At 41.0% G+C, this 14,884-nt stretch overlaps 2 protein-coding genes across 2 annotated transcripts in view; both read right to left on the bottom strand.

Annotated features, from left to right (window-relative positions):
- gorasp1a (golgi reassembly stacking protein 1a) overlaps positions 1–5,379 on the bottom strand; it is a 19,262-nt gene extending 13,883 nt beyond the window's left edge. Inside the window, exon 1 of the mRNA XM_046051616.1 lies at positions 5,182–5,379. Within this exon, the coding sequence (XP_045907572.1) occupies positions 5,182–5,244 (63 nt within the window). The 5' untranslated portion in view covers positions 5,245–5,379. The remainder of the gene's footprint in view (positions 1–5,181) is intronic.
- Positions 5,380–6,745: 1,366 nt separating this feature from the next.
- Positions 6,746–14,183, bottom strand: LOC123972965 (cysteine/serine-rich nuclear protein 2-like). Its single transcript, XM_046052748.1, has 5 exons — positions 14,041–14,183; positions 11,441–11,655; positions 9,612–9,874; positions 9,227–9,529; positions 6,746–8,381 (listed from the first exon to the last, which is right to left on the bottom strand). Exons 2-5 carry the CDS (start codon positions 11,652–11,654, stop codon positions 7,413–7,415), a joined length of 1,749 nt encoding a protein of 582 aa, XP_045908704.1. The 5' UTR covers position 11,655; positions 14,041–14,183; the 3' UTR covers positions 6,746–7,412.
- Positions 14,184–14,884: the final 701 nt, after the last annotated feature.

Consider the following 14,884-nt stretch of genomic DNA (forward strand, 5'->3'; position numbering starts at 1 on the left):
GGGGGGGGTGGGTCACTTCCCTATTGGTCTTTCTCTAAATGTTTCCTACATTGTCCCATATTCGGTTTACTTTGTTATAGTTCATGCACTGATAAAAGAATGTGTGTTTTGATTATTTATTTACTTCATGACACATGTCGTGTGTATGTGATGACTTGAACGGGCTCCAATTATCTAATTTTTGCAGTGTCGATTCTACAGGCCCATAACCAGTATGCGCTCTCCATCTTATAGAAGTTGCTGAGGTTGATGGATTTGGGGAGAGGTGCTCTCCATGGACCTGAAATACACTATGAGCTGTCCGCGGTGCTGAAACCAGCTCTCGCTGCGTGGTGAACGCCCTGCACTGGAGCCCAGTTTGTGGAAAGAGGAGGGAAAAGTGGAGTTGGTTAAAAAATGGTTAAATGGAGGGTGACAGAATCCAAAACCAAAAATTAAACCAAAACAAAGCTGACACAACCACATAACCTCTCTTTTTGGGGGCGTCACGATGGGATGTGCAGTCTGAGGAAGAATTGATCGTGCATGAATTGGCACTTGTTGCCATAATGCATTGAAAGCCTGCCGGTTGGGCAATATGTGTGCGTACATGTCCGCGCGTGCACCCGTAGAACAGTCTAATTGCTATTCCACGATAAAACAAGTAACGATACTTCTTCCGGACTCCAAGCGCATGTAATTTCCTATCATCACATCAACACGTCTGTCCGGAGGAGAAACCACTGGCCACTCATGCTTCGCCGTCAAACTCGGGGATGAATTTCTCAATGGCTCTCTATGTGGCAACACTGTCTATAAGCACGAAAACAGAACGGCAGGTTGTTGTTTTACTCAACTTCAATAATAAGCAAAAAGGAAATAATGAAAATAGAATGGGCTCACCCAGTCATCAACGATCCGTGGAAGCGTGCATCATCACCCCCCCCCCCCCCCCCCCCCCCCCCCCCCCCCCCCCCCCCCCCTCACCCTCCCTCCATCCTCTCTCTTCCCAGACGTCAGTCGCATTGCCGCCCATTCATTTCGGTCTGTATTTATTTTATTTCTGTGCATTTTCTTAATCTTAATCCATTCTGTCCTCCTCACTCCTCTCTGGAAAATGCTGCAAAACCTCTAATGGAAGCCACTCAATTCCTCCAGTCTGCTTCTTGCTGGTGACCTGCATTGACGTCATTGCGTCATTAGGTTTCCCCTGGAAACACGGGAGAGCCAAAAATAGAAACACATTAATTCAAACCCCAGGCTGGGGGGAGGGTGATGGGGTGTGGGGTAGTTTGGGGCTGTTTTTGGTGACTGTTTCTTTCTATCAACCCATAATCTTCTGACCTGTAGTGTTTTTTGGAGCATGTGGTACTCAGTAGTGAGTCTACAGGAACCTATGAAACTTTGTAGTTCTTATAATATAACTAGGAACTTACAGTGTCTGAGTCAACTAGGCCTTTTTGTAGTTTTTGTTGATCACAACTTGTGATTGTCTTTTAGATGATGGTGTCAATGGCGCCTATTTGTCATCTTAAAACAACATTCTCCTAGTTTATGTTTTAATGGTAGCATGTTGCTGACATCAGTCAACTGCTCTAGTAGTCTTAATAGAGAGGCTATCACAAAATATTTTTTCCAGGCTTGCACCACAGTTGAAACCTTTTGGTGAATTCAGGGCCGGATTAGGGGTGGCCAGGAGCAAAGATGTGCTTGAGGGCCACATTAACCCATTGTTTCTCCCAGTTTGTGTGCAATGTTCAATACTACCAGGACCCTAGGTTACCTGTGTGGGGATTTGATCCAACACAAATTAATTTTAGGAATATGCAAGACAAGACAAAACTGAAGTCTTAAAATTGGAATTTGACCATGGGAGACATCTCAGGATAGGAACCTACCTAACCTACCTTGTCTTATGTCGGTTGCTTAAATAGTACATATCCAAAACATATTTTCAATAAAATTATCAGAAACCAGTTGACATAAAGTAAGAATTTTCTGTAGTGAGCTATAGTGAGCTGTCCATACAGTGGCAACTACTGGGAAACAAAATGTGGATAAATTATAAACAGTGAAGTCAAACTTAGTAAATGACCAAAAAATAGTACAAGTAAATATGTGTTTTTTAGTAATCAATAAAACCCACCACCACGCCATTCTCTCAAGAAGAACCAATAAAATTACTGACTGTATCTTCATCAGATAATTACCCACACTCATTCCCAAAATATGTAATATTGTGAGTTGAAAATGGAAAAACTGGAAAACAGGGGGATAATAGAAAAACTCCTAGAGAGAGAGATAATTAGTTTTTTATATGAGTTATCATGCAAAACCACTGGCTGTCCACTTAAAAATTTTGTTGCATGTCACATTCATCCCAGATTGGACCTGGTTAGCCCAATATGGAATGCAAGCATTTTGGCTATAGCATAGTCATGTCTGAGTATGTGAGTATACTCACCTTTTTTGAATAAAACAGTGGTCTGAACTCAATTATCAGGCAAATATCCCCAGATTAGAAGATTATGCCTTCAGAAAAACATGTATTTTTTATCTTTTATTTTCCTTTAAACAATGTACACCACTCTTATAAGCTGATGTAAAATTGTGCTATAAATATATCCCAGGAGCAAGAAGGTCGTGGGTTCAAACCCCGGGTTGCCCCGGCCCTTCTGTGTGGAGTTTGCATGTTCTCCCCGTGTCTGCATGGGTTCTCTCCGGGTGCTCCGGCTTCCTCCCACCGTCCAAAAACATGCAGGCTAGGTTGATTGGTTACCCTAAATTGTCCTTAGGTGTGAGTGCGTGCGTGAGTGGTTGTTCGTCTATGTGTGGCCCTGCGATGGACTGGCGACCCGTCCAGGGTGTACCCCGCCTTGCGCCCGATGTTAGCTGGGATTGGCTCCAGCCCCCCCCCCCCGCGACCCTGTACGCAGGATAAGCGGTTGACAATGGATGGATGGATGGATATATCCCAGGTCAGTTTGGAAGTGAGTAAACTACATCTGACCTCAAACTGATAAATAATATCAAGCAAACTGCAACAGAAGTACAGTGCCTTGCGAAAGTATTCGGCACCCTTGAACTTTTCGACCTTTTGCCACATTTCAGGCTTCAAACATAAAGATATAAAACTGTAATTTTTTGTGAAGAATCAACAACAAGTGGGACACAATTATGAAGTGGAATGAAATTTATTGGATATTTGAAACCTTTTTAACAAATAAAAAACTGAAAAATTGGGCGTGCAAAATTATTCAGCCCCTTTACTTTCAGTGCAGCAAACTCTCTCCAGAAGTTCAGTGAGGATCTCTGAATGATCCAATGTTGACCTATGACTAATGATGATAAATAGAATCCACCTGTGTGAAATCAAGTCTCCGTATAAATGCACCTGCTCTGTGATAGTCTTAGAGGTCTGTTTAAAGCGCAGAGAGCATCATGAAGAACAAGGAACACACCAGGCAGGTCTGAGATACTGTTGTGGAGAAGTTTAAAGCCGGATTTGGATACAAAAAGATTTCCCAAGCTTTAAACGTCCCAAGGAGCACTGTGCAAGCGATAATATTGAAATGGAAGGAGTATCAGACCACTGCAAATCTACGAAGACCCGGCCGTCCCTCTAAACTTTCAGCTCATACAAGGAGAAGACTGATCAGAGATGCAGCCAAGAGGCCCATGATCACTCTGGATGAACTGCAGAGATCTACAGCTGAGGTGGGAGACTCTGTCCATAGGACAACAGTCAGTCGTATAATGCACAAATCTGGCCTTTATGGAAAAGTGGCAAGAAGACGTTATGTTTGGCGTAAAGGCAACACAGCTCATCACCCTGAACACACCATCCCCACTGTCAAACATGGTGGTGGCAGCAGCATCATGGTTTGGGCCTGCTTTTCTTCAGCAGGGACAGGGAAGATGGTTAAAATTGATGGGAAGATGGATGGAGCCAAATACAGGACCATTCTGGAAGAAAACCTGATGGAATCTGCAAAAGACCTGAGACTGGGACGGAGATTTGTCTTCCAACAAGACAATGATCCAAAACATAAAGCAAAATCTACACTGAAATGGTTCACAAATAAACATATCCAGGTGTTAGAATGGCCAAGTCAAAGTCCAGACCTGAATCCAATCGAGAATCTGTGGAAAGAACTGAAAACTGCTGTTCACAAACGCTCTCCATCCAACCTCACTGAGCTCGAGCTGTTTTGCAAGGAGGAATGGGCAAAAATTTCAGTCTCTCGATGTGCAAAACTGATAGAGACGTACCTCAAGCGACTTACAGCTGTAATCGCAGCAAAAGGTGGCGCTACAAAGTATTAACTTAAGGGGACTGAATAATTTTGCACGCCCAATTTTTCAGTTTTTTATTTGTTAAAGTTTGAAATATCCAATAAATTTTGAGGCCTGCAATGTGGCAAAAGGTCAAAGTTCAAGGGGGGCAAGGCACTGTATAACTGATGTGGTGCTTCACCTTCAAATACAATTATGCTCTTACAATATTATTTGGGGAAATTAATTTTCAAAATATTTAATGATTGAACAACCACCACTACAGTAAATAGCTACAACTAGAGATTTTTTATTATGGATTAACAGCTATTTTATTCTGAAAAAGAGTCCAACCTTCATAAATATTCAATTTACAATGATATAAAACACAGAAAAGCAGCAAATTTCCTATTTTGATAAGCCTGAACCACTAAATTGGCACTTTGAAGTGTTTGGCCTTTTCGCTTGATCGCTCTCGATCGATTTATCAGTTGATCATTTCAGCAATAACGCAATTGAATGTTGCAAAAATCACTTAAACTTTTGCAACATGAAAAGGCTGAAATAACGTGATCCATTGGAGGCTAGTAAAAATTCTTTAATTTACCATTATATCAGTCAAAGCATTAGCTGCATGGATTCATCTTGTATTTAACGACTTTGATTAAAAATAATAATGTAACGTATTAATAGCTCGACATGTTTGGAGTCACTTTCTTTGAGTTTAGTTACAAGCATGAATCCAAGCGAAGTGTATAAATAAATAAAACAAACTTCCTGTACATTGTGTCAACTAAGAGTAACAGGTAGACTAAACAGTGCCAGCTCATCAGGTTTTACCTGCTGGTCTATTAGCTATGTTAGCAGTAACATTCATAAGCTGCTGTACACGCTGCACTAAACACAACAAGCTCAATCATTTCTTACGCCGTGCACGTGGTACCCATACGTTCCTCCTTCGGATACTTCTGAACTCTGTGATAAACCCATTTCTGCCGGGAACCTTAAATATTAGCTAATACCATTAGAAAATAACAAAAGTACGTGAGAATTACTACGGTTGACAGTCCGCGGCCATCTTGTCTGCAGTCCAAAACAATCGAACATCGCTTCTACCAAACACGCGCACGCTCATACGCGTAGTGCACGCGCTAGAAGCAGAGCCGCTTCACGTCACAGCGTTGATAATCAGCGGTGGACGAAGTACAGAGTAAAAGTACAGACACTGTGGCTAAATCTTAATCCACTAAATGTATAAGTCTTCGATTTAAATTTCTAATTGAGTTGAAGTTTAAAAGTACTTACTTTAAAAAAATACTTAAGTATCAAAAGTACTATTATGGTTGCTGACATGACAAACAGAACACGATTAAATTTCGGGTTAATCAACTAATCCTTTCAGCTCTAGGCTACTTGTATAAACTGTTGGGTAGTTTAATAATTTATAACAAATCATTGTATTTTTTAACTCTTCATGTTTTGTGTGTAACTATCTTAATTTGTAAAGTAAAGCTGTCAGATACATTTACTGGAATAAAAACTACATTTGCCCCTCTGAAATGTGGTGAAGTAGAAAGTGGCATGAAAAGAAAATACTCAAGTAAAGTACAAACACCTTTAATTTGTACTTGAGTACTTAGTTGCTGTTCACCACTGCTGATTTGTAAAGTTGTCCTAATGGGCCTCTGCTCCTAACATGACCTCTGTGGTTAACTGTTATATTTTAGTATGTAACAATGTAATGGTGATGCAAAGACCTTAAACATGTGATAATGTTTTCTGAAGCAAGTTCAATAGGAGAATATATACTTTTACCAGCAGACACTTTGACATGACACAGGTGAAATTAAAACATTGATAATGAATCCATTTCAATTTATGTTTTCGGGTCTTGGTATTGTGAATGCTGAATGGCTCACTGGGACACTTAATGGAACTGAGTCTTCATTAATACTATTAGTTAGTTGATATAAGATAATTAGTTACACCTGCGCTCTTCCTGCCACGAATAGTCAAAATGTCTCCCATGAAAACGATGACATTTGCAAACCATTGGACTAGGGCTGAACAATATTGCAAGAATATCTAATTGCAATAACTATATTGCAATTGTGATTTGATTTTTCATTGAAAAATATATTTAATTGATTATGGTGTGGATTTTGATCATCTGTACCAAACAAAGATGTATATTACATATTGTGATTCTGATAAGATTTCGATTAATAGTTCAGCCCTACATTGGAATGAGGTACATAGTGGATATTTTCCTGAATCAGTTATTAATTGTAGTGTATGATGACAGAAGCCAAACAAAAACCTTTAGGTTTGCACTTAAAGAATCATGAACCACAGTCATTACACTATTATGTCAAGCCAAATATATAATCCTGTAACTTCATGCTTGCCCAGTCTTGTTTCTTCACATGTATTGGCAATGAACATAAAAATACCACTAATTTAATAAATAAATACATTTGAAATCAGTGAATAAATAAATAACAATGTTTTATTTTATTACTCCAATACAGAAATTTTCTATACATACTGTAGAGCATATCCAGGATAGTCCACAATTAGCCAGGCAGTTATTTAAAAATAATTCACACCCTGCAGGGTTGAAAATTATTAAAGTTATTTTTTACATTACTGCATGCGTCAAAGTGGATTATCCTGCTTATACCATGGCCAGCTGCCAGCAAAATTTGGATATTTTTGGTGATATCTGGGACAATAATTTGACCTTTATGGTCTCTGGAATAAATATTACTTTAAAAAACAACTACTCCAAAATTCAGAAGTAGACAGGCATCCCAGCTATGTGTTTAAATTTGCAATTAGCAATGATGAGACTCTTGCATCAGAGCTGAGTGTTTCTTTAAAAAATAATACATGCCCTCTGTCAAATCCAAGAAATTAAATAACTTGTCAGAAATCATTATATAGGTTCTGGAAATAAAATAAAAACAAGACATATATTATTTATTTAAGCATGGTTTCTCTGAAAGAAAGGCAAAATTATTTTTAAGCAATAGAAAAAAATATTTTATCAATCATCTTTGTACACTGAAATATTCTTACAAATACATAAAAGCAGTGCTTTATACATTAAATTCTCTTACGCAGTTTTGTTATGTCACTAGAATGCCTGGACTCAGCTATAAAAGCTTGGTATTGCTGGCTGCATAACCCTGTTCTGGGCTCGGTTCAGTCAGGCCGATCAGAGACTCCAGGAGGTAGGTGCTCGACTCGTACTGTGGCAAATTAACAGAGCTATACAGCTGGAGGTGACAAACGGCGTCTGGTTGTCTGTGTAGTTTGAAAGAGCTGTGCAGAGGTCCAGAGGTGTAGTCACAGTGAAAGAACTCCAGGTCAGAGTCAGAGGAGAGACTCAGGTCCACGTATCTGCCAGAGCAATAGTCCACAGTGGGGGAGGGAGTGTTGGGGAAGTTATCAAGAGAGTCATTGTCAAAGAAGTCTCTGGATTGGTTTGCATTCTCATCAAGGTAATCTGACAGTGAAGTCCAGTTTATATTGTCTGTGAATGTATTGGCTGTCAGTTGTCCCTTACTGTCATTAGGAGTGCTGTAAGTGGAAGTGTTGCTGCTGCGCTGCAGTTGGCTGCATGTAGAGTAGTTATTATTGTCAGAGTCACAGATGCTGACAGCACACGACAACCCTCCATCAACTTCAGGGAGATTCTGACTCCCATTAAGACATCCTCCTGCATCAGAGTCAGAGGAGGAGCAAGAGGATTCGGTCATGTTGCTGCTGCAACTGTTCTCCTCCACTACCAACCGCTCTGGGATGAAATGAAAGGAAGGAGTGGTTGGCATGGTGAGGGGAAGGTCATCTTCCTCCATGGTGAACCCAAATGGGCAGCTCTTGTCCTGTGCATTCTGCACTGGATGGGCCTCATCCTGGTCCACATACTCTTGAAGGTCCTCTTGGAACCCTGTCTGATCCTCTTGGCTCAGTGATTCATCTTGCAGTCGCTTCTCCAGTTCGAGTCTCATGGCGGTGTGGATGTAATGAGTCTGCACACCTCGGGAGTTGAACTCGATGCGCCCCTGAGTGTTTCCACAGCTGTCCTTAGTGCAGCCACATGGGAAGTTCAAGCGGTCCACCTGTGTGTAAAAGAAAGCAGGAAGACAAAATCAGTTCTGTGGGTACTCACACAATACAATACAGTACGATACAATACGATACAATACAGAGTATTGATACCAGGATCTGAAGAAACAAGTGCAGGCAAAAGTGTTTTTGGTTTGTAAATTAAAAGGTAATCCAGTGCGAATAAAATTCCTTGATTTGTTTACAGTGTTTACTCTTGTACTCTTCAAAAACAGACTCTTGATTGGCTACTTATTACAGTAGTGCTAAGAAAAGTTATAGCTCCCATTGGTGTGGGTGATATAGAAAAAATCCTAAATTACAGTATATATATTCTGAAGAGTCAATTGCAAAATTGTTAATGAATAAAATAACAAGATAGAATGTTTGTTTTGGCTAATTGAAAAAGTTAGCTAAATGGTCAAGACAATTGGTAGAAAAAGTTGGCTAAAAGAAATGGCTAGATTTGCTAGAAATAATGGATAAATAGTTGAAATAGTTGGCTAATAAATGGTTTGGAACTTGAAGGGTGTGGGGGTACGTCAGACACAAAAGGTTGGGAACCACTAGTCAAATACACCTGTGTAAATTAAAGGGATAGCTGCCACTGTAACTGTATGGTACAACAGACACATTTATATAATCTCACATTGCCCAACACTAAGCACCAAAGATACAATTTACTGTACTCTCTTTACTAAACATGCCTTCAACATGCATTATAACTGATTCATTAGAGATGCTTAACCAGCTCAAACTACAATTTACATTCAAGTTTGTTCACACTTTAGATGCGATAATAAAACATGAAATCCACCCAATCCACAAAGATAAATGTTGATGTTATTTTGTGTTGTACCTGGCACTTGATTCCCGCCAGACTGCATGCGCAGGTCTCTGGCTCACAAAAGCCTCGGCAGTCACATCCACAGGCCTCCCGGGAGAGACGCAGGGCGTGGAGCTGCCTCTTCTCCTCCCTGTCTATGCGCTTCACCCCCGCTGCCTGGAGGAGAGCCTGCCGCTGTTTGGAGGAGTACGGCTGAAGGAAACTTCCATCCTCCAGCTCAGCATCACTGATGTAGATGTCAGTGTCTTCATCTTGGATTTGATCCACAGTGAGCCTCTCTGCTTCCCTCTGGTTAATGGCCCCACTAGTGAGCAACTGGAATCAGCAGAACAGATAAAGTAAGGGGACTGTTGTATAAACAAGCAATGCAAATTAATGTAGAAAGAAGCGCACTCACTTTGTGTTTCAGTGCCTTGAACCGCTCTTCTCTCTGTCTTTCTCTAAGCCTCTCTCTGTGCCTTTGCCGTTGCTCCAGTGCATGCTCTTCCACCGTGTATATTTGGAGGGTGCTGTGCCTCCGCGTCATGCCCAGGGTGGCACCTCCATGGCTGGGCACACTGGTGAAGCCCTGGCAGCGTGGGAAACTGAACACTGTCACTTGATCAAAGCGCACGTTGCTCTTTGCACCTGCGAGCTTGGGCCTCTTCAGGGTGGACCGAACTGGTTGTGTTAGAAAAAGAGAAACATCAGAAAAAGTGAGGCACTGTCAGGTCCAGTTTTTCAGTGAGCCCCTGGTGCTTTAACAAGTAGGGGTGTCACAGTATACAATGAAAACATGAACAAGTCTGTCAGAGCAGTCCAATTCTAGGCTTGTCTTTGTCAAGAGTCAAACTAGAAAATCAGTCCTACGTGGTCAAAAATGTTTTGACCAGGAGTAAAAGCATTTAATCAACCTACTTAACCAGGAGTCCTAACCTGTTAGGAGTCACCAAGACATGGTGTTCAGGCAGAAACAATCTGGAGTAGGGAAGATTATTTGGAAAACTTAATGACAATGAGCTTATTAAAAGACACTGTTTTTGACAAAACCAAATATTCCCAGGCCAAATGTCAGTGCTCAACTTAATTGCAACAGGTGGAATCTAACATTAGGTTCAAATATTTTATATATATGGGTTTTTACTATTTGAGAGACACTCTGTCTAAAACTCCAAAACACAACTATCAGAAAACATAATAAAGGTCATGGTAATTTCTACTAGCTCTAAATGTTGTAAAACAGTGATTCCTAGAATTAGTCCTTCTCCTCACTGAAAGTGCATGAAGTCTCAAAGATAGCTCCTTCTCTGACGTCCTGTGGGATTGTTTTAGTCCTAATTTAACTTCCACCACAATTCCTAGAATAAACACAAGCTCCTTGATAAGCACACACCCTGAACTTTGACATAGACTTTGCTTTCTGTAATTCACTGACTGGCCACTAGGTGTCACACTACAGGTGCTTCACTGCAGTGGCTTGGGTCAATAGTTTAACATACATGTGAGGAGGAAATAACAAGCACAGGGTCTAATGCACCAGTTGACAGATCAAAAGAAGTAAAACAGGACCTAACTCTTTAAGGAGAGGTTTACCAGAACATATTTGGACTCTTTCTTCCAGTTTAGACTTCTATATCCATCAGGTTGCTGTTTGGTTACAGTTTGGCTTCAACAAATTATCTAATCTTCACACACTGTGGCTAAACTCTAGTTCCAAAAGTCAGTAAACAAACTGCGACCAGCTGACTAAGCTCAACTCAGCTGCACTGTCTGTCTAAAAAGCTCCACAACGGGGCACTGTTTGCATCATGATTCAATTGTGACTTGTTCAGGCTCAAAAGAACAAGCCTGAAACTGTAATACATATGGTTTTAGACTGTACAACAATAACTCCAGAATTTGCTATCGTTGCAAACCTTTTGTACAGCTTTGTGATATTTTAATAAGGCAATTTGATATGAGTTGTTCAAAGGGACCTTGCTATTCAAATTGATTCCACAACATCCAATTGCTCAGGCAAATAATCTTCTACCCAACCAGACAGACAGCCCAGAGGCGAGTCATTTGCAGTGCATTATCTAGAAAGGCCCTAAGGTTAGTATTTTCATACGTGTGCTGCTGCAGGCTGATAAGAGGCACTCCTATGAACCACTTAAGGGAAAACGGTCAGATAAGGAAGAGGTTTGCATTATTTGAAGGAGGGAGAGAAAAAAAAATTCAGCGTTGGTTGTTGGTTTGGAGACTTACTGGGTAATCTGGTAGGTGAAGAAGGACTGTGAGGTGTGAAATCCTGGATGTCAGAGGGGCTGCTCTCCCCATCGGACTCCCACTCTGAGGAGACAGGGGAGGAGAGGGAGGAAGACGGAGGAGAGGAGGAGGAGTAGCAGGGGTTGTCATCTACCTCTGCAAACTTTCTCTTGAGGATGCCTCTCATTTTGTGGCTGTGGGGGTTGATATACATTCTGCATGAACACAAAGAAAAACTTGGTTTCACTACTGTGGTAATAAACGCACAGGTCAGTCATGATCATGTCATGCATTGTGTGACTTTATCCAAAAAGCAGCACTTGTTTCAGCGTTCTCAACCTGATGTGTTTCCTCTTTTGCTTGAGAAACCAAAAGTACACAGTCAAATAATATGTCTTTTGAAAATGACAGCTGGAGGAATGAGAGCTCCTTCCTGTTGAGAGCTGCAACTCTGCCGGTCGAGCCGGTTTCAGGGCACGAGTTTGTTTAAGCTAATTACATCTTAGATAGTGATTCTCCAACATACTGATGTTTTGTGAGGGCACAAATACGAACTGAAGTCCTGCTTTCGCTTACAACCAGCTGAGCACTTCAGAGAGTTAAAAGAAGAGCTCTTTTTTCTTTTCCCTGCAGAGTAATTAACATTCCAATGATTCCTCAAGTTTTTTTGTGAATAATACGTGGAAACGGACCGCCCAATGCCTGTGTGCTAAGGACTGGGGGGGGGATTGGTGTAATGGTTCAAGTGGCTGCTATTTTTGGATGTGAACATGGAAAAGAAATCCAAACATGAGTAATTTCAGGGATACAAAAGCAGCTGGGTTGTTCAAAGCAACTGAGTAAAAGAGATTGTGTTAGTAAAGAAAAGCTGTCACTAGCATATCATGTGTCACTGCTATTGTTTGGTTAAGTGCTGAAACAAATGATTTATATACATGAATATTTTCTTGATTAATTGCCATGGTCCATTAAAGCCCAATTTCGCATGTTTAAATGTCTTGTTTAGTCCGAACAGCAATTCAAAACCCAAAGGTATTGTGTTTAATGTGAAATAAATCATTTTGGAAGCTGGAATCAGAGTTTGTACGTTCTTTTCCAACAATCAATTTAAAACAACCAATAGATGAATTGATTAATTAACTTATGGTTTCAGCTCTAGTTTCGTTTAGATTTTCCTGCTGCGGTGTAATGGTGATGGAAAACAGTCAAATCTGTCTGGTCTTATTCTTTAAAGTCTGCAAACTCAATATTCATTTCTTTCTTTCTGGCGCCAAACAATCAGAACAGTTTGACCTCAAGATGCTTTAAACTCCATCGTGGTCCAATAAGTGACAGTAACACAAGCAGCTGACCAGGATTTCAAATGACCTCCCCTAAAGTCCCAGAGAGAAGGGTAGGGAACGTTCAACCTAACACGAAAACACTGAAAACAGTACAGCGTGTGCCCTCTTTAAAAGAGAGTACACCATTGTGAAATTGTAAACCACTGGCTACTTTCATATGCACTAATACTCATTCTGTGGCCAAAAGAAACTTCTGATTGTCTGCAGTAAGGAAATAGTTAAAAACCAGTGAGGCTGCTTGTGTGTGTTTCTGTATGTGTGTGTGTGTGTGTGTGTGCACTCAGTGAGCAACTTTCTTGATCTATCAGCAAATAAGAGGTGAAACAAGAGACAGCATCTTGTGCCATTACACTGTTTACACAGTAGAGCCCCCTGCTGAATAATAGGCAGCTAAAAAAACATCTGCATGGCTGTTTAATATTCCCAAAAATAAAAAAGCACTATTTCTAATTAATGCTGCACTGCAGTATTATTACAGTGGCTTCTTGTCCCAATTGTATCACATCCATTACATTTAAAATCCGACAGAGTGGAAATACTTCACTGTACAGTCCACTGAGACCACATAAATAATTAAAAGGATCAAAGTAGCAGAGTCTGTGGAACAGGACGGGACTATATTGTATTAATGTACTAAAGTAGATAAGAATAGGCTGCAGGGCATTTTTGTGGACAGTATTTGGAGGAAAACGCTACTATGGCGCAGAATAGCCTAGTTCACACTATTGTGTCAAACACACTTTAAATCCCTCCAGGAATGCTGGATGTCATAGCGGGTTTTCATTGGAGGAGTGCAGGAGTCGTTTCCTGTTTGACAGAACAACCGTCATTAGGCAGCTGACCTCTTCACCCCTTTGCGGAGACACACGGCGATCATGTCAGCTTGAATGACAACACTGTTCCCCGTCTGCTTTCTTTACAGCAGAAACACTGGCAGGCACATTTAAACCAGAGCAAACTTCCTCTGCTGCCTCAGAGCAGGACAGCGCACAGACACCGAGTGGTAGGAAGTTTGTTTAAACAGTAGGCTACTCATTTTAGGCTGTTTCGTTCTTTATGAAGCATACCATTAATAAGAGTATAATTAACAATAGGCCTAATAGCTCAAATTTCGCAGAATTACAGGCTACTTTAATCTAGATAAACATACAAAGCGATACACATAAAATACGATATGGTAACTATATAAACCACAGTAATTACTGACAGAAACCTTTTGGGAGCGATACGGCGATTTGTTTTTTGTCAGTTACTCACCAGGAAGTAAAATACAGCATAATAACAAAACAGAAAAATGAAATTAACACGAAGTTATGGGTCTTGTCCGCGGTCCAGCCAGCTGAGCATTGTGTGTGTCCCTCTGTGTTTATGTGAGGCTTCACAGTACTACCAACTGTGAACATGAGAGGGCTGGCTGGGAGCTGCCAAAGACACGACAGTGAGCGGCAAGATAGTGCACCCCCCTTGGAGCCGCCTCGGAGCTCGCACATGCGTATACCTATCAGGATAGCTTGCAATTATGCTGTTCTTTATGTAGGGAAAGGCCATTACAGGTACATCATGAAACAGTAACATCGTTGTGTTTTGTTTTGTTTTTTACTGATTCAAACACATGACAAAGCTCTCTTTAAACGTAGCTAAAGACGTTCGGTTTCAAATCTGTTGAACCTCGTTTACACCAAAACAATTTTATACTCCCTAGCTTTAAAAATTGAGGTCATTTTAAACTTAAAACATATCTAGCTAACATTTTACAGTAGAAAATCTTAAACGGGGCCCTGCGATGGACTGGCGAGCTGTCCAGGGTGTACCCTGCCTTTCGCCCGATGTCAGCTGGGATTGGCTCCAGCCCCTCCGCGACCCTGTACGCAGGATAAGCGGTTGACGATGGATGGACGGATGGAAGTCTTAAACGCCAGCTCGTCTGTTCAACGAAACCGGAAGTGGTTGGGAGCATAAATCATCTCGCTTCACATAACTCGTCTCTGTGGCTCCGCTGACTGTCTTGACGCAGACCGTGACACCCGCAGAGGCAGGAGACGCTCTGTCAGTCACTGCTGCCCACATAAACCTATCTGGTGTGTTAATGCTGTACTGTTAC

Source organism: Micropterus dolomieu, linkage group LG06, assembly GCF_021292245.1.
Source record: "Micropterus dolomieu isolate WLL.071019.BEF.003 ecotype Adirondacks linkage group LG06, ASM2129224v1, whole genome shotgun sequence".
In the NCBI taxonomy this organism is placed as follows: Eukaryota; Metazoa; Chordata; class Actinopteri; order Centrarchiformes; family Centrarchidae; genus Micropterus; species Micropterus dolomieu.

Bases quoted from the DNA above. Each gene is read 5' to 3' on its own strand.
- LOC123972965 (XM_046052748.1), bottom strand. From the start codon at position 11,654: ATGTATATCAACCCCCACAGCCACAAAATGAGAGGCATCCTCAAGAGA. The intron at 9,875-11,440 runs GTAAGTCTCCAA...TAACACAACCAG, and splicing joins TTCACCTACCAGATTACCCA to TTCGGTCCACCCTGAAGAGG. The intron at 8,382-9,226 runs GTACAACACAAA...TTTTACACACAG, and splicing joins TGGCGGGAATCAAGTGCCAG to GTGGACCGCTTGAACTTCCC.